Source organism: Poecilia reticulata, chromosome 10 (genome assembly GCF_904066995.2).
Source record: "Poecilia reticulata chromosome 10, P_reticulata-male-v2, whole genome shotgun sequence".
Classification (NCBI taxonomy): Eukaryota; Metazoa; Chordata; class Actinopteri; order Cyprinodontiformes; family Poeciliidae; genus Poecilia; species Poecilia reticulata.
In genome coordinates, this window is record NC_088839.1 from 29847634 (window position 1) to 29875076 (window position 27443).

At 38.0% G+C, this 27443-nt stretch overlaps 2 protein-coding genes across 2 annotated transcripts; both read right to left on the reverse strand.

Annotated features, from left to right (window-relative positions):
- Positions 1-13519: 13519 nt before the first annotated feature.
- nanos1 (nanos homolog 1) lies at positions 13520-15942 on the reverse strand. The gene has a single exon (XM_008421124.3). The coding sequence runs from the start codon at positions 15763-15765 to the stop codon at positions 15097-15099; it is 669 nt and encodes a 222-aa protein (XP_008419346.1). The 5' UTR covers positions 15766-15942; the 3' UTR covers positions 13520-15096.
- A 6564-nt stretch (positions 15943-22506) lies between these two features.
- Positions 22507-24303, reverse strand: LOC103471866 (cathepsin Z-like). Its single transcript, XM_008421123.3, has 6 exons — positions 24117-24303; positions 23646-23809; positions 23212-23391; positions 22982-23132; positions 22743-22905; positions 22507-22657 (listed from the first exon to the last, which is right to left on the reverse strand). Exons 1-6 carry the CDS (start codon positions 24242-24244, stop codon positions 22532-22534), a joined length of 912 nt encoding a protein of 303 aa, XP_008419345.2. The 5' UTR covers positions 24245-24303; the 3' UTR covers positions 22507-22531.
- Between the last annotated feature and the right edge of the window lie 3140 nt (positions 24304-27443).

A 27443-nucleotide genomic window follows, 5' to 3' on the forward strand; every position in this document is an offset into this window, starting at 1 on the left:
TTTATACACCTTAGGGTGAGTTTTGAGACAATCAGCATCAAACCCACTTGCTGTTAAGCATGAGAGTAGCAGTATAATGATGGGGGCATTAGCCATAAATTAGACTGGTAAATCTTGAAAATAAAACGGATGAACAATGAGGACAATATCAAAATATTCACAAATTATCAGCTAGATTTTTAGAACTTGGACAAATATTTGTAACTTCAGTGTAAAGAAAGTTAGCATACTGCCTTTTCAAATTACTTTATGAAAGTCCAGATATCAATCTATTCAAAAAGAGCTGGATAAGTTGATGACAGGAAACTGATGCAGTTTCATAAGCAATAATATGTTCACGTACAATTCAGCCAACAGCTTGCAGCTTTCTGAAGACACATAATCAAGTTTAGGTCTGACCTGTCGCGATAAACGATAAATCAATTAGTCGCACGATAAATGAAACCTATCGACCTCATTTTAATTATCGGCTTTTTCGTCTCTTCCTGCCTTTTTTTCTTTCTATTGATGACACTGAATGAAAAAAGGCTCACCTCCGGTGCTCTCCACTGACCCTCCCCATTTCCTTAGTGTAATGTCTGCGCACACTACATGAGTTGTCGGCCGACTGTTGGCCCATTTTCAAAACCTGAGAGACACATTAGCCGACAGAAATCCCAGGTATAACAGTTCGATCGGGTTCGTCGTGCCGTGTGGTGTCCAGCCACCTGCACAAAATAATGGCTGCAAGTCCAGTTAACTAATTTTAAAATCAGGCATTAATCAATCTTTTACTACAATCTACCTGCAATGCATGTGACTAAAGTCAGCGTAAAGTCCTGACAGAATGAACATCATTATAACCTATTTATCAACTGCTGTAGCAATTTGGCTCCAACTCGACTCCTCACCATTTCTATATTATTTGCACGAAATGTTGAATAAACATTAATGTTGCTTCCACAAATCATCTCCGATGTCCACTGGACTTCGTGTTGCGGCGTGTCAGCTGTTTGGGATTCCCCTCCATAATTTCCCTTCAGAAAGTACGGAGGAGAATCCGCGCTTTCTGATTGGCTACCTGTCACATTTGGCGTTAAGCTCACAGTCGGAAAAACCCCTGATTTAGATCGGAGCGGCCATGACGATCTACCGTAACACACCATAATCGGGTTCGTCGTGCCGTATGATCGGTTACGAAACCACAAGCGACAACCTTAGAACAGTCAACGATCTAAGATTTTCGTAAAGGGAAAATAGGGGCAAAAAATTGTGTAGTATGAACTACTGCATTAGGGAGTGGGATGTGCTCATCTTCTCTATTTAAATCCAGTGATTACTTCATAAGCTGCACTCTTTTGGTTGAATGCAGTATTTATTTCCACTTTGGCTTTATGTTTAGTTTTTATTCAAGTACGTTTTTTGTTAATGGAGACTGAGAATACATTTTATTTTTGTTTTTGTTTGCTTTGTTTGTTTAGTTGATCAGTTCCAGTGTTATGTGTTCTTTTGAAAATAAAGTGTATCTATCTATGGCAGGGAATCACATGCATTATTAGTAATTTCCATTAAATCAGTGTCAAAAGGTCTTGAAACAATATTATCGTTTATCGCAATAATTTTTTAGACAATTAATCGTCCAGCAAAATTTGTTATCGTGACAGGCCTATCTGACACTTTTACATTGTTTAAAAATTCTACTTGATAAACATTTTTTAAAAGAAAGGTTTGTATGATCACACATTTTTGTTTTATGGAACAAAATTCCTATCAGCTTTAAACTGACATCATCTAAAACTGACATTTATTTTCTTGTCTCAACTTGAGTTTTAGCAGAGATGAGGAGCACAAGGTGTGACTGTGGAGAAGGTCTCATTACTGAGTCGCTATGCCCTCTAGCACCGATAGAGAGAAGAAGACATCAATCTTTCGCTAATTCCTTCAAGTGTGAAAGGGTCCTTGTGGTGTCAGCCAAAGGGGAAAGATGGTTTTAGCCGGAGGTAGTGAACAAGTAGAGGATGAGGGAAGGAGAGAGGCCTCCTCACTAGTAAAACCCGTCCTTTTTGGTCCCTCATCGCACCCCCTACCCTCAGCCTCAACCTTGTGGCTGACACCCCTGGACGACCGTCCAGATGGCAGCAGCATTAACCCAACAAAGGCGATCTAATTAGGGCTACAATAGAGAAAATAAAGGGGGGTGACAGTGTCCTGATGGACGGCACGCCACAGGAACAGCCAAGCAAGCCACTTGAGACCAATACCACACCTCCAACCCCCATCTTCACAGACACACACTTTCACTGAACATACACACCCACAGCCCCTGGCAGTAATATAGGGGGCTATGACTTTATTACCCCTCATTAACACAAATTAGACCACTTGAGCCTCCCTGAATGGCAATGACAAATTGAATTAAGTGTTTGGAAACAAGTCAGTCTCCACCCATGGCCAGGCTGCCGCCATATTGCTTAAACAATCAATGAAGGGTGTGTACGTGTGGGTAAGAGAGAAGAAAACTGCTATTATTTGAGGTAGGTGGAGACTTGAGAAGCTGTGAATGGCTGAATTCCTTTGGAAAAAACATCAGTCCTTCTGCTTGGGATGAGTTAAGTGAAGCAAGTTAAAGGAGGAATGAAACAGAGAGGAACAGATGGTGTGAAACCATTTACAGCACATAACTCAAGACATTCAGTCATTTATGAGTTGACTCGCGTATCAGATATAGACAAAAAAACATTATATATATTTTTTTAACCAGAAACATGGTCTGAGTTAACTGTCATGTTTCATTAAACTTCATTAAACAAAGATGCATATCAAATAAAAATCTCCAAAATGTTTTCTCAGAGATATGTGTTTGCACAACCAGCATCATGTGGAAAAGTATGTCATTCATCAACCTGGTCATGTGGACGGATTTGTACCGTTGAGTTTATGTTGGAAACCTGATATATTTAGTATCAGAAATTAGATAAATATTGGATTATAGGTCAGATTGACAAAAAAGTCCAGCAACTGATCAATATTGATAGCGGTAAATGCAATATTTTCCTCCAAACTGGAGAAGTACTGATTTTACTGAAACATGTTTTGGTAAGGGTAAACCAAACTAATTTAATAAATTACATATTACATTTTAGTATTTTTTGGTCAGATGTTTACTAAAACAGTAGGTGCTTTAGATAAACATAGTTAATAAAATAGTAAGAGTATTAATAAAAATTTGCTTTAATAAACGTGATAATTAGTCAGGTTTATAGATTTGTCTATAAGCCTTATGATTCCTTACAATTATGGAATAAACAATAACTACAGTTGTCTCTGAAAAGAATATGCTGACACCTTGTGGTACATACTGAAATTACAGTTTTAATTTTTTGCTTACAAAATCAGCGTTCCCTATTGTTGTGCTTCCATATCAGAAGCTTTTAATTTATGAACAAGGCACAGTTTTTTATTGTTTTTGTGTATTATTTTCTATAATTAATATATTTGCTTTAATATTTGTAGGACTTATTTTTTTAAATGGCTATGATTTTACTGACGGGCTGCACAGTGGCACAGTTGGTAGAGCTGTTGCTGCCTTGCAGCAAGAAGGTTCTGGGTTCGATTCCCGGCCCCGGTCTTTCTGCATGGAGTTTGCATGTTCTCTCTGTGCATGCGTGGGTTTTCTCTGGGTACTCCGGTTTCCTCCCACAGTCCAAAAACATGACTGTCAGGTTAATTGGTCTGTCTAAATTGCCCCTAGGTGTGAGTGTGTGTGTGCATGGTTGGGTGCCCCGTGTGTCTCTGTGTTGCCCTGCAACAGACTGGCGACCTGTCCAGGGTGACCCCGCCTCTCGCCCGGAATGTTAGCTGGAGAGGAACCAGCAACCCTCCCAACCCCACTAAGGGACAAGGGTGTCAAGAAAATGGATGGATGGATGGATTTTACTGACTTTACTAAGTGTCAACTGTTCTTGGTTTTGTTGCCCTTTTCAGCCATTTTGTGTACTTTAGTGTTTGCTCATGTTTTTTCTTTTTGTTTCGCATCTCCATGCAGCAGTATAAAATATTCTTTCACCAAAGCTAGACTTTCCTGATACAGAGAGAGTCAAATCTAACAAATAAAATGCAAATAGATTGCATTTTATTTGCAATCTATTTGCAAATAAAATGCAAATAGATTGCATTTTATTTGCAATCTATTTGCAAATAAAATGCAAATAGATTGCATATTTATTCTCTTTGAATAAATAAAGAGAAACGTTCCTAGAAAGATGAGAAAAGGACAAACTACAGATTTTACAAGCATCTTCATTTTTTGGTCCCGGACAGAGTTATGCACAGGTGTGCAACATAATATAGCATTACATGTTAGTGCTAAAATGGTACTGAATGTTAGTCCCATCTAAATAACAGTAGATATGATTTCATATTATTATTTAGTTTGGCAGTATTAGAGCCCAGTTGGATTCAGCTTTTCACATAAAATAGTACATATAGTATCAATGTTATGATGGATCACAATGGTTTAAAATTACAAAGTGAAGCTTGTTTTGATATGCAGTGATGCTGACAAATTTATGACATTAATTAATCTTGTTAAAATGAAACTGCTAGTGATATTAGCACATGTGTTAGTTCAGCCACTGCATCCCTTCACATAATTTTGACTGCCTTCATGGAGCAATTGAAGCCACATACAAAACAAAATAAAATAAAAGTTTGTTTCCATGTAGAAACAAACTTCAGTTAAACAAACAGAAGTTGATGTTTTTTTAACGGATGTAGAAAATGAACTAAATCAGAGAAATAACTAAATAAGCTAAAACCTTGCTTTTTCCAGATAACCTGATTAAAGGAATCAGCTTTCTGTAGGAATCCCGGCAACTTAAATCATTTTCATAAATGTCCACAATCAGGATGCAATCTATAATATGTAGCTGAAAGAGGAATAAGTGGCATGATCCATTTTGAGCTTTATTTTGTTTCAAATCAAACACTAGATGGAGCTAGAGATTTAAAACATGAGCACTCTTCCAACTGACTGTTTGCACTGTAACAAAATGTCTTACTTGCCCTGTGATGGATGGCAACCTGTGCAGGCTGTAGACCGCTTCTCACGCAGTGACAGCTAGATGAAGGCAAGGGATGGATGGATGGATGGATGGATGGATGGATGGATGGATGGATGGATGGATGGATGGATGGATGGATGGATGGATGGATGGATGGATGGATGGATGGATGGATGGATGGATGGATGGATGGATGGATGGATGGATGGATGGATGGATGGATGGATGGATGGATGGATGGATGGATGGATGGATGGATGGATGGATGGATGGATGGATGGAAATGTTTTGTAAATACACCAGTAATATGATGTTAATACAACTCTGAGGTCATACAAGCATGTAATCCACAATGTTTCCACTATAAAACAACCAGGCTGTTAAACTGGCATAAAATTTATGCTAAAATCCAAATATTTCCATGTAGATTTCTTATCAGAATTGAAAAAAACATTAATCAACTGTATTGTGTTTCACTAACACTCTAAAATAAATAACTTATTTGTTAAAAAAATCATACTGATATAAAACTTTGTATTACGTAACATTGTTAAGGTAGGAAATCAAAATGTTGCCTTAAGGCTCAGGGTAAACTTTAACACTTCTAATCAGCTAAACTCACTCACTCACTCATATCATTGCATGTCATTGCAATATGTATAAATTAACTATATTAAATCAAATGTACAAAAGACAGACACATATTTTGGAAAAAACCTTTGACAGTCCTCCATTGTACGGCACAGAGCCATCACATTGTTTTACATGTTGCTAAGTCTGAAGTACAACATGTTCAGATGTATTCAGTTGCTTTATAGCAAATCCAGCTTGTACATAATATTGACTCAAACACCATATCCGGATAACATCTGTTTCCAGTAAGCCAAAGCATTTATTTCCCTCCCATTTGCATTATCCCTTTCAGCCTTCAGGTTGTGCTGTTGCACCACTCTATTTCTTAACGTTTGCTCGAGTTGCAGGAGTCTTGTTTGTCTGTATGTAGACTAGAGGACTGTGTCCACCTGGAAGTGGTACAAAAGCACAGTTGTGCAGGAAGCGTCTGCAATTTCCTCCCTCTTGCGTCACAAACGCATTACTGTGCCTCTAACCCAAACCACAACCACATGGGAGCCAGTGCAGCGCTGGAATTTTCCCACTCACAAAAAAACACGTTAAGAGTTCAGACACTTTTGGCTGACTTCGAGGTTGGGCTGAGCTCTTTCTGTGATTCATCCATCGATGAATGAGCCACTTCTTAGCAGCACCTGTCCTGTGTTAGGAACCAATAAAACAGCTTGTGTCCAGGTTTTACCTCCCATCTTCTATTTTGATCTCCATCTCGGATCACTTCTTGTTTATGATATTTGGGTTGCTTCATCCTTTATTACTTTCCTCCATGTTTTAGATACACTCTTTTGACCTCAGGAAACTAACAAATGTTTTCCTGATCCCTAATGTAACAGTCGAAAATGCTTGCTGAAGTCAAGAGACAAACAGAAAACAAAGAAAATACACAGCCAACATTTTTTTAACCTTTTCTTCTCTTGGGAAATAACTCATGGATTTAAAACAGCTTCTTACCACATTGTTTTAGGTACCATGACAGTTATATAGTGCTAACATAATGCATTGGCTGTACTCTTCTTTGTAGCACTGGAAAATATCAGGTTGTGAAAATACACAGTCAGCAGCCATTACTGCAGCACAGGGCTGAGTGTACATTTTGCTCCCTTTCTATTGTTTACCTCTACTTACAGAGCAGTTTATCTTGCAAATCCCTCCTAAAACCTGTTGAAGCCTTCTTTTGTTTTAGTTTTACAATATCAAATGAAAGCTAAAGCCCTTATATCCTCTGGCAGTTTGAGTTCAATGCATTATTTAATAACAGAGAAAGAAAACAGATCAATTTCACAATTTAAGCAATGATCAATGAAGCAAATCTGTTTTATTTGGTCACAAGATAAGAAAACAGCCTTCAGCCCTTCTTAATGAACATTTTGTCTGTAGGAATTAAGTAGATTGTAATGAAGTGAAATGGTTGTGAGTTAAAGGAACAACATTTTTTTCACAAGCTTTATTACAAAGTATGAGATAAACTAGGGTTCATTACCTCAAAGCTGTTGGAGTGGATTTTAATTAATTCGAGTCAAAGTAAAGAAACTACTCAAACAATCCTAGAGAGCTTAGGATTCATGAGCTGCCTCACTGATATATGTTTTCTTGTATTTTTGCTAATTAGTCCTCAGGTTAAAGAAAGAAAACTGTTTATTCCTGAATAGAATAAAGTTCAGATAATATCTTGTTTTTATGAACATGGGTATATAAATTCACTCCTTCAATGTTCTTATTCCTCTAAAAATAACTTTTGTGCGGGTAGGAAATCTCGAACATAGTTGGAATTAAGACTTTTCATGCGTTCATGTTGATTTTTCCAAATTAGTTAAAAATCTGACTCGTAAATTCAAATAATACTCATCAAAAAAAAAGAACCTTAAGGTAACATTTTCCAGTTTCATATGACCAAACCAAAACGAAACCGAGAAAAGTGAGACAGGCTTTTCAGACCTAACATCTGCTAACTGAATTGGAAACAAATTTCTAAAAAAGGGATTTATCCAGTAATGCATTGACAAAACAAACAGATCTGCAAACCGCTGCAGTATTTTTATCCATTTACAATTGAAACAGTAACTTTGACTTTTGAAAACCAAACCAAGAAACACAACCTTGTTGTTTTTGCATTAGGGACGTTACTAGGAACCAAGAGTTTACATAATAACCTGACATAAAACAACCCAGGAGCATATATATGCTGCATCACTCTGATTTCCTGATGTGCTGACATTGTGTGTTGCTAGATTAAACGTTGTTGCAACTTATCTTGGCCATTTCTAACTGTCAGTGGGTTAATAGTTAACCAGTGCAAAGCTTCATCTACTGTAGCCTCACACTGTTAACTTTTGGACGACTGCACACATACACAGAAAGCTTCCCTATGCAGAGGGTGAGCTCAACAGAGCCTGATGCCTCAGTGAACCATGTCTTAGAGCTAAACAGAACCAAACTGCCGGGAGAAGTAACCACTCAGACAGACAAGTATGTTGCTGATGGCTTCTCAATTCAATACAAAAATACTGTATTAATGCCATATTAATGCAGTATTTTAATTTGTATTGAAATACTAATTACCCATGTTTCTTTAAAGAGTCATTGTACTGTTGGCTTTGGGCAGAAAGGATCTCCAGTTGGAGTTTTTATGACAGTGGTTCTGATGAAGCCTCTGACTGCAGATAGTGAGACTGTTATTGTGTTTATAACCGTCTCATCAAGAAGATCCTCAGCAATGTTCTTTATTTTATGAAGAATCCTTCTTTGAATAATCATTTCCAGACTCTCAAAAGACTCTTACTCTGTTCTTGAATTTACAAAGTATTTTTGTACATAAATTAAATCTTTTAAAGTTCCTCAAGACGGCATTTGTTGTAAATTAGATGCAGATAAATTTATATTAAATTAAATATGATGTATTATGTCTCCATTACAGATCTCATTAAATAAAACATTTTCTTATTGCAGACATATCAACAGCCTTTTTCAGTTTGACTTTAAATTCATGCTTGCATTTTTATTCCAGGACATTTTATTCTGTAGTAAAACATGTTTAGATAGTTTGTAGGGAACAACTATGCAAAAAAAGCAACTAATCAAAGCAAATTTATTTTTTCCAATTATTTGGAGAAAACATTATAAAAAATAATAATTGTTCAACAGTCTTCCAATATTTAATCTGCACAGCATGTTATTGCAGAAGGAGACTGGTACACTTTCAATATACTGTTATTAGAATTAATAAATGTGCTGTAATGTTGTTGTTGTATTGTGCACACCTGAGATAAATGATCAAACTGAGGTTTAACTCGTACGGTTTACACAGGTCAGATTTTAAAGCAGAAGGCATCCGTCTCTATGTGTCTCTAAATAAAATGTGCTCCTCGCCTCTTTTTTTAAAATTTGGGACTGATATGTGGCACCAAATTACCCCCCGGGCCATAATAAAAGCTAAAGATTGTATCCTTTTTTTTTTTTTTTTCCTCGCTCAGAAAGAATGACTTTCATGCTTGGCTGCCGTCCAATTTTATCTCCAGGAGTTGCTAGGCGACAGGAACGTCCTTATTGTGAGTGTATTCTGGGAAATGTTGGGGCCAACAAGTGAATTCTCTGTAACTTATCACCTGCCTTCAACGCTGTGATAACGTGCTTCGATGAACTGTGAGAATGTGATGTAACTGGACCATCTGATAAAGCTGTTTGATCAGTAAATACTTTCTGTAGCTATTTAAATTAATAATGTGTATTCTCAGAGTCACATTAACTTCAAACAATGAATTCTTTAGAAATTTCAATTTCTCCGTATCTGCTGTTAGAAATATCCAGTTTTCTTTCATGTTGCTAAATTTGCACACTTGGCTCATAAATCAGCTCTTTCATGAGCTAATCTTTTATGTTTTCAAACATTGCATGTTTCTCATATAAAACTTGCGCTTCAGGTGAAAGGCAGTACATTTCATCACTGTTACACTTTTACTTGCTAATGACTTCTGCTGGACCTAATGATCCAGCAGAGCAAGAACTTGCCATGGAGACGTTTTGACAAAACTGATGCTCACAGATGGTCATTTTACTGAGTAAAAGCTAATTTGCAAACAAGAATGGCAAAAACCTCAATCACACCCAAAAGCCTTGCAGTTGTAACTGTAGCAAACTGTATTTCTTTTTTACTTCCCAGGTATCTAATTAGAATTAAACCCACCATCCCTCCCCTTTAGTCGTTACTTGAAGAAATGTAAAAAACATCAAGGGTTATTAATATGTTTATATAATATCGCTTCAGACCTGTGAAGTCTGGTTTTTAAACCTGAACCTGGTCACCTGATCTTGAATATGTGAGAAAAAAAACAATGTGTGAATGGTGGGATCATGAATTATATTTTTTTGTCTTTTTTTTTTTTTACTTTCAAGTGCAGTAATTTATTCCGTTGTCAGCTTTAATATACTTTAATTGCTCTATTATGGTTCTCACTGCATAAATATTAAACAAGATTATGTAATATTACTGCTAAGGATGGCAGCATTTAAGAAATTTAGAAAGTAAAAAGAAATATTGTAGTAAAAATCTGTTTCAAGGTAGAAAACCAGAGGACGCAGCTGCTAACATGCCAGTTTTGTTTGTATTTGAACAATGGGAAAAACCATAAAAACACAAAAACCTCCTCTGCTGTCTTGTTTCTGTCTTTGTCTTATCTTTTATGAGACTGAATAAGTGAAATGATTCTACAGCATGGTCGGCTGAAGACAGATGGTTAAATATTAAGGGCTGAAACATTTTGAAGGAAACACAAACTGGAAAATACCTGCTGTGCTCTCTGACCTAATGTTGAAATCATTTAACGTTCTTCTGCTGTGCAAACCTCACACCGGTCTGAGGGTTATTTCAACTGACAGTACATCTGCACAAGTGAAACAGCCACCAAGAAATGAGATGATCATGCTGTGCAGGGAACTTAATAACCTGTCCAGCTCGCTTAAATAGCTCGGGGTTTTGATTTCACATAAATCCTTTGTGAAATTTCAATTACAGCATCAAAGCAGTAATCTGCTCTCAGAGGGACACAGTTGTTATTGCAGAGTCCAAGAGACGGTCAGTGCAGCACTGTGGACAGAGTTCATCACCACTGCAGTCTTCATAATGAATCCTTCCACGCCAGTGACTGCAGATATGGCTAACAATCAGAAAAAGACATTTGAAATAACAGTACAGGTATTATGTTTGCTTAGTGTAATCCTCTTTACCACCACAAGAGACATTGCTTTGTCAAGATGTCAATGCCAGATTATTTTTTCTTATTTTTCCCAATTTAAAATCTGCACCAAATGACCACCGAATCTCTTGGTTGACGGCTAAACATGATACCCCATTTACCTCTCACTATGAAGTGACTTCGTGCTCAGCTGTGGTTCAATTTTATGGCAGGGAGTTGCTAGGCGACAGGAGCATCCTTTTTGGATGTGCATTCAGAGAAAGGATGATACCTATGAATGAATCCTGCAGCTTTGCTGCTTATTATAAGCCTTCCAGCCTGTTGTGATGTGGGTCAACAAAAGAGAATAATGTTAATCAAACCACTGTGGGATTGAAGTGAATCATTTCAGGTTTTGCTTTGTCCTGCATAGAGACTCAGACACAATAAGGTTAAATGGTTCTACCCAAAGTAGAAACACAAAGTGAATGTGGACTATTAGATTTGAGAACAATTATTTTGTGGAAAAGGTCAGACAAATTTAGTTAAAAATTAATTTGGACTCAAATAAAGCAAAGAGAATCTAACTGTTTACAAGAGCACTGGGCAAAAGTTTTAGCCAAATTAATAAAAAAAACAAACGGGAAGCTAAAAACATTTTTAAAAATGGAAATGTTGATTTTTTTATGGTAATCAGTCAGTAACATCCGGTGAAAGTATATAAAAAAGGATCATATAAGCTTTGTTTAACTAACCATGCCCCTGTAAAAGCATTAATTGCTTTTGGTACTCAGTTTCTAATAAAGTTTGACCTGTTTGACCAGCTAAATATCTTGGAAAACTAACCACAGAACTATGGATGCTTGTTTGTAATCCCAGACAAATTGAAGATGTTGAGATCAGTTTTTAATGACATTGGCTTGTGGTTGCTCTTTTGCTGCAGCACACATTTGGGCTCAATCAAATACCAGCTTGAGGCGTATTGCCTGATGAGAAGCGTCTCCTTGGATTCCTCAGCTTTTAGATCATGATCAGTTCGAACCTCCACCTCTATTGGCAGAAAAACAGAACCAAAGACCCTCTGCTATTTTTCACTGTCGTCTGCAGACACTCATTGTATCGCTAGTTGGTGACAAAACAGCCTTCTGCAAAAATTGAATGTTTAAATTTTATACTCAGTCAAGCACACTGGGTTTTAATAACAATAATTTAATTCAATGTGCAGTCAATGGATTATTTCTGCACACCATTAGGTATTTTTTATTATCAAATCCCTTGAAAAATATAATAACAATGAGCTTATCATAAATGGCTGTTGTGGTTTCTATAGAGAAGGTTTACATTTCTACCCTGCACTGTTGCACTTTATTCCAGAAACATTGCAAGTAGCCAACACAATGATAAACACACTGACTTAATGAGTCCAATAAATCAAATGGGCAGAAATGACTAAATACTGCAGCTGAGCATTAACTAAATCTTGATTAAGTTCCAGAGGGGATCCAGTTGCCTCGGTCTTAGTGACAGACACTGAGGGTCAACACCTGACTGATCATTCTGTCCTTTAATGAAACCTCCAGCTTACTCATTTCGTAATTAAACACCCAGTTATAGTCGAAATCAAATTTTCTACTGTTTTACATCTTTATTGCTTTCTCCGTCAAACTATGGAGAGGGATTGGTTTAGAACACACATTGTATGCATCATAACAACCAGCTGGCGAAGACATATTATAGGATCATGAAAGATACATATCTCATAAATGGTGCAGCTAACTGGATTATACAGACCTATCTGCAGAGCGACTAATGGAAGTGGAGGCGTAGTGGGAATACGACCTGTTTGCTGACTGTGTTTGCCTGAAATGCTAGCCTGCAAGGCTTTTTCTCCACTGTTCTCACAGAGACAAATCCCTGTTGCACTTAGTAGTCATCCATTTTTAATGCCATGGCCTCAGCTGGAGAGATGCATGAAGGCAGAAGAAAAGGGGTGGGGGGATCTAATATATGCAAACTAGAATCAGAAGCAATTATAAGGATTGAGTTGGAGAGACTGGAGACAGTAAGGCTATTCATAAACTAATCATAGCATTTCTTCATTCATTATTTACCTAATTTATGGAACATTTGTAGTGATTCAAGCTGCGGCTGTAAGTCACAAGCACTCACAGCTGCAGTCCTTTAGTACAGCTCTGAGTTTTTCACAGAAAACAAGAAGCGTCAGCAAAGCTTCCTGCCTGCTTTTGAGCCCTGTAATGTGTCTGCAGCAGCCATTCCACAGATGGCAGGCGGGGAAGGCCAGGAGGGCCAGCTATTCAATCCACTTCAGCGCAAACATGATCTTTCTGAACCAGAGACACAAGCCAAGACATTCCTGCGTGGGCCGACCTCCCGAAACAACAGCGAACAACTGTGGCACTGTGTTTGTCCTCTCAGGCAAAATCTTTGAGATGTCAACGCTTCAGATCCGCTAGAGTTGGATCAAAGGTTAGAGTATTACTGCTATGAGTGTAGAACATGTAGAACATTAATGTAATATTCACATTAATTACAAGACATGTCGCATCAGAAACTATCCTGGGTGAGTTGTTCAGCTTTCAGTGCAACAGTAATCTGAGACTTGTTTAGAGACATGCTTGTATACGTCTCTGTTATTAAGTAAACCACAGAACACAGCCATGTAGCTCAAATATTTGATATGTTTTTATTTCTCTAGTGAATTCATGTTATTCTGCACAGCAGCATACAGTAAAATATGGTAAAATATAAATAACAAAGTTCAACAGTGTTTCTTTTTCTCTTAATCATTTAATCAAAAACCTCTGTTAAAAGTGGCAATTGTTGTCAGCATTTTTTTCTCTCGTTTGCACCCTCTCAATGTATCACTGGACAGCTAATCTTTCAAAAGTATGGGCATATTCATTATTTACAGACAATCACCTTTTGGTGAAGTAATGCTTATCATAGCTTTTTGGAAACTCACTTCCATTGTGTTAAATGCAACAAAATGAAAATACAATTATGTTATACAAAGATCAAAAATACTATCAAAAACCCTTAATATAAATGGCAGCACTATATCAATAAACTGCTATTGATTTTTTTTTTTTTTTTTTTTTACATGTAAGTACAAAATCCCGTTGAGGTAGCGCCCTCTGAAGTCACTTGTCATGTTAAAATACTGAATAAACATCATTTTTATTGACTGTACAGCAAACCTTTTGTCTTTCTCTCATTAATGCAGTTGTTTTCCTTTGGTAAACAAAACTTTCAGAAATGTGCAGTCCCACAAGTGACACTTTGAATTGTACATTCAGGACATTTTTGCATCTTTTTTGGGATTCTTCAGAAAAGAAAAAAAAAAGGATCATTGTTTACTGACATTCATTTGCTATGTTTTCTGGGTAATAAGGACTCACACTGTTGTATATAGCAGAGTAGACCTGGCCATGAGAAACTCAGCTGAACAAATTGTCAAGGGAAACAAAAATAAAAAAAAGTACAATTACAACATAGGACTTGCAAAGAAATAAAAATAAAATCCAGTGTGTCACTTTTATTTGGGAATGTAAACATAAAAATGTGGAATAGTTTCAAATCTGCTCAGGTATGAGATATAATAGGTTTCTTATCAGTTGTTTGTTCCCCAGAGAACATGGAGCTAAAACAGAAGCCACATTGTCTGTTTTTAGTTCCTTCCTCCCAGAATGAGCATCAACTTTTAGAGCAAGTTGGAAAACATGTGGTGGAGTTTTTTCAGGCAGGCAGAGGGGTTCAAAGACTTCCTCCTTCACTCAGACCCACACATACACATTACCAACACATTCCTCGGCTTTTTAATGGCAAACATAACTTTGGTTTCTCTAAGACATGAAAGAAGATTGCAGCGAGCTTTTAGCTCACCATACAAAAATACTTGGTAGAAATTGGTTATGACATTCATCCCCCTTACCAAATGTCAGTGTATTTTCTTATGTGACCAAAATACTATTAAAAATGTTGGATTATTGATACATATGTGTTTTTGTATGCACACACTCAAATGACTAAACTAGAGAAAAGAGTAAATCTGATGTATAAAGCAGAAAATGATTCTATGTGGATAAAAGAACTATAAAAATAGAAGCAATCTCATAGATGGAACAAAGAAAAAAGACAGTATGCTTATGAGACAGGAATAAAGGCTAAAACCGAAATTAAAACAGTCATCTGGAAATTGTTCAGTGCAATTCAATTTACTTTATAGATTCGTCTATTTAAAATATTTTCATCCTCTTACCGCCCACAGCCCTCCCCCCCTTTAATGGGCGCTGGGATGGCTGGTCTTTTGACAGTGGACAGTATTTTATCGTGTGGGCATTGTCCCCGTTGGCGCTGCAGAGCGGGCAGGTGTAAGCCCTCAGAATCGGACACACAACTCGGCCGTCCGGAGTTTTCAGGACGTGAGAGCCGAACACCTCCTCCGGCGCTCCGTTATTCCGGCAGAACACGCAGATTTTGGGCTCCTGCTTGCCCCTGGTTGTGGGTTTGCGCATCTTCCGCTCCACACCAAAGAGATCGAATCCCGCAAAGCTTCCACCGAAGCCCATCTCCCGCTCCGGCAGCTGGCTTTGGAACGGGCTGAGGATGGAGAAGCGCTCCTTCAGGTCCAGGATGGAGGGTGGCGGGGGGCTCCCGGACGGGCAGCAGCAGTCCAGGTGCCCGCTCTCTCCGGTGCCGCCCGCAATTACGCACGGGCACGCCGGGGAATCGTCCAAACCCAGCGTCGCTTTCAGGGACTCGGTGATAGAGTTCGGATTCTGGGGCATGTTGAGCTTATTATTCTTCGTAACCAATGTCGTGAGTCCAAGATAGTCGTTCCAGAAATTGAAAGTGTAATCATAGGGGTTGCGCGCATTCAAATAGTTGTGATTGAGAAAATCCATGGTCACTTGTGGTTGCTTGCTTGCCGTCAAAAGATGAAACAGCCAGTGTAATCCGTTGGGTCAGAGTAGCCAGAGTTCACCCCCAGGAATACTTCATACACAGCGAAGTGATCTCCAATGTTCCTGTTTTGTTTGAGCGTCCTGCAAACTGGCTTTCTGGTTATATGGACCAGGAGGGCGGGGCGCTCTTCCACCAAACCCAAGTTTCTGATCAGAGGGGGGAAAGCTGCTCCTTTTCTTCAAAGCCACATTTAGACAGATTTGTTTTCCTGCGGGCAGCCTCTACTGCGACATCAATCAGCTCTCAGACGTCCAGAAAGTCGGTTACTTTTAGAGGGAAAATGGTTTTAATGTTTAATGATTTAAAAAATGTGCAGAACATTAGTTTGCCTTGAAAGCCATTATGTAGTTAATCACAGAGTTTCAAAATGAGACCAAAATGTTCCCTTTTATCAATACAAAATGGAAAGTTCCACATGATTTCTTAATCAATATTAGTTATTGCAAGTAAATATTATCAAGATACATCTTAACTCATTGTGTGCCAAGAGTGAATACACTATTTTCTCACAGAAGCCATTTTTTAGAACATAAAGTAACACATGGATCAAATCTTTATACTTCAAAATTCCTTCATGCCAAATTTATGCAGTTTCTAATCTTCACAACTTGACAAATAGCTTTGAGACTCACAAAATCTTTAAATTAATTAACACTTGCAATTAAGTCTTTGATAACTGCTGCATGTTATTGAACACATATAAAAATAAAATAACATTAAGGTTTCAATCATTACATGAAGATGAATTTTTCAACAGGGGGCAGCATCATGCAGCTGCGGGTCAGTTCATATGAACCAAAAGACCCCTGACTAACTACTGTGTTCATGTCAAACTCTGTTGAGAGGATGACATTTCCAAGAAAACTAGAGGAAGCAACTATAAAGGCCACTGAGTGGAAGATAAAAGTCACTGATTTTGTCCCACGATGACCAGATGTTAGCAACATGGTCCCACTGTGGTCACTTTGACAGTGAAAAGTGAAAATAGACAAACACAAAATGAAGTGGCACACATTTATCCAATGCTACTAGATTTCAGTCTCTAATCAAATGGGAATCTGAATATTTATGGTAAATAGTGAACATGGTAAACCTGGTTTGTGGTTGTTGTAAACACTGTTTACCACCTTGAACTCTAGAGATCTTCATGGAAAAATGGCTACAAGAAAGGAATTGTTGTAAGAAATGTTTTGGAGGTCTTGTTAGCCACCAGCCATGTTTTGGTCAGAAGAGTCCAAAACTTAGCTTTGTAATCTATGTACAAAATGTGGCAGAAAACAATTCTGACCTAAAACCCTGAACACATCTTCAGGGGACCAGGCATAATGCTGGAGGTAGTTGAAGTTAAATACAGACCAATCCTGCAGAAGCACCACAAAAACTTAAGTGAAGATGAAAAAGACTTGAGAGCAGGGAGGAGGTTCACTGAAACTTACACGTACATGCAGAGCTATACCAGAATGAGCTTGATTAAAATGTTTCCATGTTTAAGAAATCCAAATCCAAAATCAAAACATAAATTAAGTTTTGATCAAGATCTGCAACAAGACTTAAAAAACTTTGATTCACACAGGCTCTTCACTGAGTCTGACTCTGCTTAGCTAGTTTGCAAAGAAGAAATTTCAGTCTCTACATGTACAAAGCTGGTCAACACATTCCTGAAAAACCCTGCAGCTGTAAAATATGGTTCTACCTATAGACTCAGGAGGGCTGGACACAAGGCACTGTGTTGTTCTCGTTTCAGCTGAAAATATTACTTTCTTGGTTTAAATCACTGATTTTATGCAGTGTAACAAGTGCAATGCCTTTGCCAAAAGGGAGCTAATTGAAAATTTAACTTTATGTTTTAAAAATCTGCCAGGACAATTCAACTACAACTTCACTGTGAAATTAGAAATGAATGCACAACAAACAAATAAACAAATTTGAACAGATAAACATACTTCCACCTTACATTTTCACAAAAGCCTTCATGTTTCCAACACAGATTGTGTCATCAGTCAGGCAGGAGTGTGAAGCAAAGTGGGATAATTATGTCTATTTAATGCAAGCCAGGATGTTTGCACTCTTGAGAAAACAGTTTAAATCCTAACGCTTCAACAAAACAGCAACTCAAATGTAAAGGTACATCCAACAGAACATGACATTTTCACTTTGATACACATAAACTTTTAATAACGTGTTTATACTTAACTTTTTGTGGAGAACTGAAGAAATCAGAAGTTACTGAACACAATATTATTATTATTATTATTATTATTATTATTATTATTATTATTATTATTATTATTATTATTATTATTATATACAGTATATATTTTGTATTTATTTTGTTGGTCTTCAGGCAAGCATCTTATTTCTATCAAACCATCGGCCAAAAACTGCTCCATAAAAAAAATAAGCTGAAAAAGTGGCATCAGAAGTTTGAATCCCCCAAGGCCCCAAACAAAAACATTTCCATCAAACCACTAAAACTAAGTTTCCTATATTTCCAGTCCAACTGTTTCAGAAACAACATTCCATGGGGATCACATTGCCCATGCTACTCTAGGTTTGTGTTGGGTTGTGAGAATTATGAATCTAACAACAAGTTATTTGAGTCTAAACTTATCTCTGTACTTGTCCCATAAAAGTTGCAAAACATTCTTAACAGCCAGTAACTGATTCAGTAGAGAATCAGTTTCTGAAAGCGGAGGTGAAATGCAGAGGACACATGAGGCAGCCACCCTGAACAGTCCACCCTCTGTGGGCCTCTGATCCTGTGATGAAGTGGGCATCTAAAGAATGCTGAAGCGGCTCTCTTGAAACAACGATAGCACGAATGACTGCTGTTCTAATTAAAACTTCCAGGGGGAGACTGCAAAAAAAATAAATAAATAAATGACTGACTTGAAAGGATCACATCCATTTCTAATAGATACAATAATAATGCACTACCTTACACTAGACAGTGATAACAGAAAGAGGAGCTCTGTTCACCAAGCTGCAGAGGTGTGGATGCAGTTTCTCATTATTGTAAGCGTTCAGCAAGCTAGTTTGAAATAGTATTGACTCCTCATTGGATTTTTACTCCATGCCACCGCTGCAAAATATAAATTTTATTATGAGGCATTAATAATGCATTTAATCGCCAATTCTTTTTCTGCAAGCCAGGGAAGATTGTGAGAGCAGATTCCCGTGTTGCTGCAGTGTAACTGAAATATTCATGGCCACATTAGTCCTTTATTTTGTTGTGACTAAGAGAAATTAATACTCTTTCATTAACTAGAGCTAATTCTGTTGCTGCCTCGAGGCTGCACGGGTATGTCTGACAGAAGGAGGAACTAGCAGAATGGATGTGGTTGGAGACTTAGTCTGGAATCCTGCTGACTGATTGTTGGTCAGGGGCTTCTTTTGCTCGAAAGAAAAACACGGGTAAACAGGAAAAATGACTGCTGTCTGAGAAGCAAACTGTGCATTTTCAGTGATGAGATCTCAAATTGGTTCAAACAGACATTTTTGTTAAAATCTGATTTACAGCATTTAATAGAGCTAATCTTTCACATTTGATTAATCCAAAATCCTGCACTCAAATAGCTTTTTTGGTGAAGAAAGCTGATTTGTCAGATATGTGATAAAAAGACAACACAGTTCATTTTGATGTGATAAATTATTTAAAATATTATGGAACTCACTAAACCCAAAATAATTCTTTCTCTTGTTTTAAATATATCTCCAGGCAGTAATAACTTGAAAGCATATTTGGGCGTGTTTTGAGTCATGATAAGATGCAGTGCCTCCAGTTTCAAAGGTTGTGTGAAATGTCTTTGTTATTTTGCAAAGTAAATCACAGAGTTTGCAAAAAAAAAAAACAAACAACAAAAAAAAAACAACAGACTCCCATAGTGGCCTTGAAGTCTGATTCTGCGGATAAATCAGCCTATGCCTTGTTCAAGAATACTTTAGTTGTGGTTATGCCCTTCAAATCTGTTAAGGCCGATAATCTGAGGCCTCAAGAAACAAAAAAACATTTTCATACATCTTCCACCTCCTTCATTTACATGTTTACAGAACAAAATAAATCAATACCCAAAATGATATATAATGGGTTTGCAGAAATCGCTGAAAAATCCATTTTGTCATATTGATTGCACTGATGAAGATGAATGCTGAATCACTTATGTTAAAAGGACTCATGCTTTTGCAACCTGCATTCTTCAGACCTTTTCTGGTTTCCTGGAAAATAACTTTTTGCTTTCGACGCATAGATTAGCATGTGTTTTCATTCCCGACCATTAGAGCTCTGCTTGTGATTATGCAAATGAGAGAGCAAGCAGGAAATTTAATCAAACTGCAAATTTGATTTTATGTGAAAGATTGCCGGAGGGTGGGGGCTTGATCACTTAATTCTGGGCAACAAAATTATGCTCATTTTTATTTATTCTTTTCACAGCAGGTCTCACCTTGGAAGCAGCACAGCTCTAAAGGTTTGAGGCTTGCAGAGCACCACGAAAGGTCTGATTATCCGTTTGTTCTCCCATGAGAAGCTGAATGGAAACTGGAGTTAATGGAAAGCATTTCCATATCAGCAGCAGAGCACAGCAGCTTGTGTTTTTGCATTTTTATTGTTGTTGCGTTCCCTGAACTAAGTATCTGAGTACTCCGTTTCCTTTTATTTTCCAGAGCATGAAAATGGGCTTCAATAATTGCACATAAACTCAGATGATGCTGTTGTGTTTGCTATTATAGATAGCTGGTGATTTAACAGACTTTCTCCAGAGGCCTGTTAGAATTTAAACCAATAAAACATTCACTCAATAAGCGAGTTGAGTCTGTAATCAAGACTAGGAAGTTACATAAACAGTCATTTTATTAAAGACCTGCTTGATTTACTGATGTTGGGACCTGAAGGAGGGGATTGCTACATGTAATTCATAGACAACACTCAACACCACAAATTAGAGTGTTTTTATAAAATTATGTGCCTAACCTGCCTGAATTTACCTTGATCACATCCCGATACAGTAATATTTCCAGTGATAAATTATGATTGTCTGAAATGGGAAGGTTTCTATGCAATGACATTTTCACTTGACATTGCACCAGTTCAGATGCAAATTAGGGTTAAAAGCAACACTTCAGTTTCCATGCAGCTAAATATTTCTGAAGGTACAGCTTCATATATACACTTCACATACTCTTGACTTAAAACTCAAGTGTATATGAAGCTCCCTTGAGATCAGAAGCCAATTTCACAACTTTTAGCATATAAACCTGTCTGCCCTTCAGAGTGCATTGGCCATTTAAAAATTCAAGGTGTTTGGTAGAGGGTGGGGTGACGTAGGCATACGTCTCCAGCCCTTAGGGGCCGACGTCCAACTTTTAGATGTGTTCCTGTGCCAACACAGATAAAAGTGGTTTCAACTGTCAACTTCTACAGACAGCCGTTTTTGTACATTTGTTTCCAGTACATTGAAGCAGGGTGGTGTCCAGGTGTTGGCAGACACCATTGCCCAAGTTCAGGAGACCCAGCTTCAGATGTACAGTGGTGTTCCAAACAAGAGTGTGCTTAAAAGGCACAAAGCTCAAAGACCATAATAGCTTTGATTTTATAGGGCAGCGGTGGTGGGAGTTTGTCCTGTAATCAAAGTTGCTGGTTCGAACCCCTGCTCCATCCACCTCCGTCATGTCTTCTGGGAAACACTTCACCCGTCTAGCCTGATGGTGGTCAGTCTGCTCCAGGGCAGCAATAATTTACCAGTATGCGAATGTGTGCTTGAAAAGATGAGTGAAGCAATTTGGGTTCATCTGGAGTAGATAAAGGCCTGTACACAGACAGGCCATTTATCATCTACATGCAGTTTATTTGATTTATAATGGGAAAAAAAAAATCTCCACTTTTCAAAGTACCACTGTAAAATGCTTGATTTCATAAAATTATTTTTTAAACAAATCTACAATTGTCTAATATGTATTGCAGCCCAGGATGATTCAATTTCTGAAAAATACCTGAACATATCCACTTTCAAAGAATGTTTCAATTACACAAACAGCATCGAGCTCATGAACATTTGAGTCCTATTCATGAATTTACCATTTAGGAAAGAAACTGCAAATATTTTAAACCAATTTCTTGGCCAGAACTACAAAGATGCAAGATTTACAAACAATCTGCTAGCAGATCAGACTTCCATAGAGATCCAAGGCTTAAGCCCAACTTGCTTTCTGCAGTTTACATTTTTCTTCCTGTGCAAAGCCTCATGGCCCAAACATATTTGCAGATCTTTCCAAGCCAAGTTTTAAGTTTACATAAACAATGCATTTCTGGTTTTCAGCGAGTCATTTCTGACAATACTCAATTTTGAAGTCCAAGACATTTGTCTCAAAATAAAATCTAGGTTTTAAATTCCTTCTAGGGCTCCTTGTGGGACTTTACATTCATGTTTGCATTTTCCTCCAATCAAAGGTCTGCATTTTTGGTCAATTTGCCACTACAAATTACCCCAGGGTCACAAACTAGCTGCAGTTAAAACACTCAAGCGCAAGAAATTTGGGATTTTAGTCATTTGCTTCTGATGTGCCTCTAAATTTGCAGAACAGAAGGTGCCAAGGACTGTAGTTAGGCAACCCAGTTGAAATCAGAATGCTCATGTAGAATACTAAAGTTACATTCAGACAGTCATTTACAATTCAGTCCAATCTTCAGTTCTTGAATATCCACAACTTTTATTGGTAAGTTAAGGGGATGATCATATCTCCAACTATACAGTCTTCTTCCAAAGCAAGGTTATACAGGTTTCCACTTCCGTCTTTGTAGGCACTGGTCACTATCCTGAGCCAACCTTTCTCACCCTGAAAGAGAAAAGTTGTTCATGTCAAACCATATTCAACCAAACTTTAGTTTAAATCTAGCAAACAAACTAGTAGCTTGACATACCCAAGGTTCTCCCCAAGAGTTGCGAACAATCCAATATTCAGTGCCATTTTCCACACCCCAGCCTGCTACTGACACAACGTGGTTGATCACAGGAAACTGGACGTACTCAGAGTACAAGCCGCCGGTATACTGGTGAAGTTTCTGAGTGGTCATGATTCCACAGCTGAAGACAGACATGTGCACAAGTTCAACTTAAGTGTTCTAAAAATGTAAGTGTCTTCATTTTATTCAACTTATACCTGATTGGTCCTCCAGCATAGATTTCTGCCATCATCTCTTCCCTTCCACTCACAACACCAAAGTCCCCCACTTTCCATAATGTGTAGTTCTGGACAGTACTGCACTCCCCAAAATTTGTACAAGTGCCACAGGCATTGAATGGCTTGCAGGCTAGGAAAAAAAAAATGAATGTTCCAACTACAAAGGCACATCTTATTCAAATAGGAACTGGTGAGGCTTTAGTTCTTACCTTGGTCAACAGCCTGGTAGTTATTACAGGTCTCGTCAGGAATCCCATAGTTGTGGGCATACTCCCATACACCAGCATGATCTCCTCCATGACAGGTACCAGAGCCAGCACAGTCAATTACATGTTGGACTGACAGAAGAGCAGATGGCCATGCCCCTCCACGCTTAATATTGATACGGTCTACAGGAAGTGAAATTGAAAAGCTAAGGCAAGTTATCCAGATACTTCAACCCCCCCATCTCCATTTAAAAGCCCCCCCTCATTGCATTTTTCAAATTAAAATCATTTCTTCAAACCATAACCAAGTTGTGCATAACCACAATAGCTTTAACGCAGTCATTTTGTGTTCCTGGAAAGTTTAATTTAGCTGGCATAGTTTTAATGTACATTAAAAACCTAAAAGACAGTCAACACCAGAAACTGGTATCGTTTACCTGCCATAGCACTGGTGCTACCGTGTGCCCAGCAGGAGCCACAGAACTGGGGGATGTGTTGGTTACGGGTGGCACTGGCATAATTAATACCGTTCACATTCCTCCAGTCCCAGGACTCTGGCAGGTGAGCAAGGTTCAGGAGTTCATGAGGACGAGATGCAGTTCTATGGAAGACAAGTCAACGTCACCAACAGATCCACCTCAGACCGACAGTCAAGTCACAACAGAAAAAGCATCAAGTCACTGAATGGCTCAGTTAAACCACTATGGCCCAGAGTCATTAAATTAATCCAAGGTACAACATGACAAACTTAGACTGTGACAAAATACACCATGCCTTCATTCCCTTACACTACAGTTTAAAGGTACCCTATTTACTCTTGTATTTAATCCGCTTTAACTGCACCTTTAGAGAACATTCAACTATCCAGAGAAGGATGAAAAAACAAACCAAAAAAAAAAAAAACTTACTTAGCTCCATAGTTTGATTTTCTAGGCTGAGGTTTGTAGCAGCTAAACGTGCTGCTGAAGCTCTGCTGTGCTGTGGCAGCATGTATGATGAGTACAAAAATCAGACCTTCTAGCTGATACAGCTTCATCTTCAGAGCAATACCTTCACAAACTGCTGGTGGGGAGTAAATACTCTTCTAGTCAGACAAAACCTGTTGGAGACAATCAGGCTTTATTGAGCGCACATGTGAACACCTTACAGTGCTGCAGGGCGTGTCCAGGTGGTGGTAAACCTGGTAGGCTCTAACTATGCCAGATATATTTTTAATATTGTCAGTAAGAGATTAACTTGACTTCTCAACTTGGAACTACACCCAGAATCAGATGAAATGGATAAATGAACAGAATAATTGAAGGTAAGCAGAAACGTGTTGTAAATATTACACAGAGTTGTCACTAACTTAGTTTCAGAGACTAAACCTACTTACTTTGTGGACCAAAGTGTCTCACAGAGTTTTATTTTAATGGTGATTGATTCAAAAGTGGAGAAAAGTTATTCCAATTGAGCCTAATTTTGCAAATATTGATGCACAGCAGCAGCTGTGATTGAGATCAGAGCTGATGATGTCAGCAGTCAAAATCATTAGATGTGTGAGTTGAATAGCATAAGCAGTTTCAGCCTAAAATGAAGATATTTTCACATTTATAGCAGCACACTGATTGTTGACAGAATCTCATCATTATGTTGCCTCATTTGTGTTTTGTTTATGCTCTAACTGCATCTCAGTGACAACAAAGACTTTATCAGGCTTCACTGTGAGACCGCAAACAGAGCGTGATGCTAATTGACTGCCTGCCATCTTTCCCCATCTGCAGGAATAGAAAGTCATATTTAATGCCTTGATTAAAATCTAATCCCTCCATGTGAGACGGAGATGAAAGTCATTTTCATGTAATGGAGACTATTAATATTTAGATATGGAAAGGAAACCAGAGTGTAGATTTGCAATCGGCTGGAGAATGTTAGCTGAATTTCAGGGTTGTCAGGGAGCTAGAAACTAAAACATGAAATTCAAAAAGGAACTTTTTTAAATTTAGCATTGTATTTCCAATTACTATGTTTTAAATGTCTATTTCTTTCCATGCACCGGTGTGTGAGGTTTCTTTGTGTGCACTGAAAACCTGTGATTATACTATTTTCCCTTGGAAATAATTAGTTTTTAACCTTCCTATGGTGTTAGGGTCCCTACGGACCCGTTTTGAGTTTTAGCATGCATAAAAGTACTTCATACATTTGATTTTTGCGTTGAAACTTTTTGACTTTGTCAGGGACTTCCATTTAAACAAAGTAAAATAATATATATTTTTTTACTAAATTATAAAGTGCTCTGGTGAAAAAAATGACTTTTGTGGTGTTCGGGTCATTTGTGACCCGGTTAAAATTTTCGATTATAAAACAATAAAAAAATGCCAAAAATTAAATCATAAAGATGCTGCCGTGTCATCAGGAAGTGACAAAAAGCCCATAATCATCCTGGACTACAACAAAAACAAAGGAGGAGTGGACAATCTGGACAAGCTGACTGCCACCTACACTTGCCAGCGAATGACCAGGAGATGGTCAATGGTTGTGTTTTACAACATCCTCAATGTGTCTGCATACAATGCATTTGTGTTGTGGACCCAAATTCACCAAGGGTGGAATTCAACCCAAAACACCAAGCGGAGAATGTTTCTTGAGGAGCTCGGGAATTCCCTTGAAAAGCCGCACATTGAGCAACGGGAACGGGTGCCCCGAGACCCAGCTGCTGCAGACTTGGTCAGACAGCTGCAGTGGTCACCAAACACGCCATCCACATCCACAGCAACAAGAAGAGCATCAGCATCACCTTCCCCCTCAGCAGCCAGCCCTGCCTCAAACACTCCATCCACAGCCACAATGCCAGTGAGACCACCTTGCTCAAAAAGAAAGAGGTGTCAGGTCTGCCCTAGCAATATGGACAGAAAAACCTACATAGTGTGCTTCACCTGCAACAAATATATCTGTAAAGAACACACTAAAAGTGTCACTTTTTGCAACACATGCATCTAAACACGCACACGCACGCACACACACAGGCATGTTCTTTGCACAGAGTATTTATAGAACAAGTACTTGATTTCTTTTGATGTGATTTTCTCAATTGGTTGTTTATTTGACCTTGCAAATCTTTGTTTTATTGTAATTTGCTATTATTTATGACTGTTCTGTTTTTCATATTGTAAAATATTGTATTAAAGTTCTATTGTGTGGGGAAAAAAAGACTTGTTTTTGCCCTTTTCTTGAAGTAAATATATACGGGTCCAAAATGACCCGAAACACCATAGATGTTGCTATATTTGATAATATTAAAATTAAAATAATTTTTTTGTTGAACATTTAAGAAATGTTTTAATATCTCTGTTACACTCAGGAAACAGAACAACTGATTATTTTGTTGCCTTCTTCTCTTAAGGTTCATTTGACCACTTTTTAGACATTGAAAACGAGGGGTATTTTGTTAAAACAAAGGCCCAGGGGGCCACAAAAAAATATTAAAACCAATCTTTTCATGGATAAGGGAGCCCAACCAGCTAAACAAGAGTTAATAAAAACATTGGATGATAAAAGATTGTTTTTAGGGCATTTTATGGCTGATTTAATACACGGGTCCAAAATGACCCGCAAACACTACAGATGGCAGGAGAAAGCTAACACCAGAGGAAGGTTAAGCTAAATATTGACGTTCAGGAATAATTGCAGTGAACCCCAAATTTGTCCATATTGAATGTAGATAAGCTTCCAACTTGCATTGATTTTCTGTACATCTGGCTGGTGGGTGATTTTCCTGCTATGTGCTTAAATATTTTGACAACAATTTTAGTTATGTGATTCCAGGCATTGCACTTATTTTCAGACCTTTTCCTGCTTCCATCCGTCCAGTTCCTAGAGCAGGATAGCAGGCAACCAAGGTGCTTATTAGATGCTTACATGTACTTGTTCAAGGAGAGAATAACCCATCCCAACAGTCTGCTGATTTTAGGAAAATCATATAAAAAAAAACCCCCAAAAAATACTAGCAGTAATTTATGCACAGCTATACCTCAGTAAATAGGTTCTAAAAGTGAAACTCCTTTATAACTCCATATAAACACAGTAATGTACTTTAAGTGTTTCCATCTATTGAGATTGAGTACTCTGGCTTGAAACTATTGAAAACTGGTTGGACCAGTGAACACCAGTCAACAACTTTGTCTCCTTAATGTATCATGGGAACCTCCTTCAGATGACACTTTAAGATTTAACTCATAAATTAACCCAAACCCTTG

Coding starts and splice junctions, on each gene's coding strand:
- nanos1 (XM_008421124.3), bottom strand. CDS start 15,765: ATGGATTTTCTCAATCACAACTATTTGAATGCGCGCAACCCCTATGAT.
- LOC103471866 (XM_008421123.3), bottom strand. CDS start 24,244: ATGAAGCTGTATCAGCTAGAAGGTCTGATTTTTGTACTCATCATACAT. Junction 23,392..23,645: donor TAGCACCAGTGCTATGGCAG/GTAAACGATACC, acceptor CACTTCCTGTAG/ACCGTATCAATATTAAGCGT. Junction 22,658..22,742: donor ACTCTTGGGGAGAACCTTGG/GTATGTCAAGCT, acceptor TTTCTCTTTCAG/GGTGAGAAAGGTTGGCTCAG.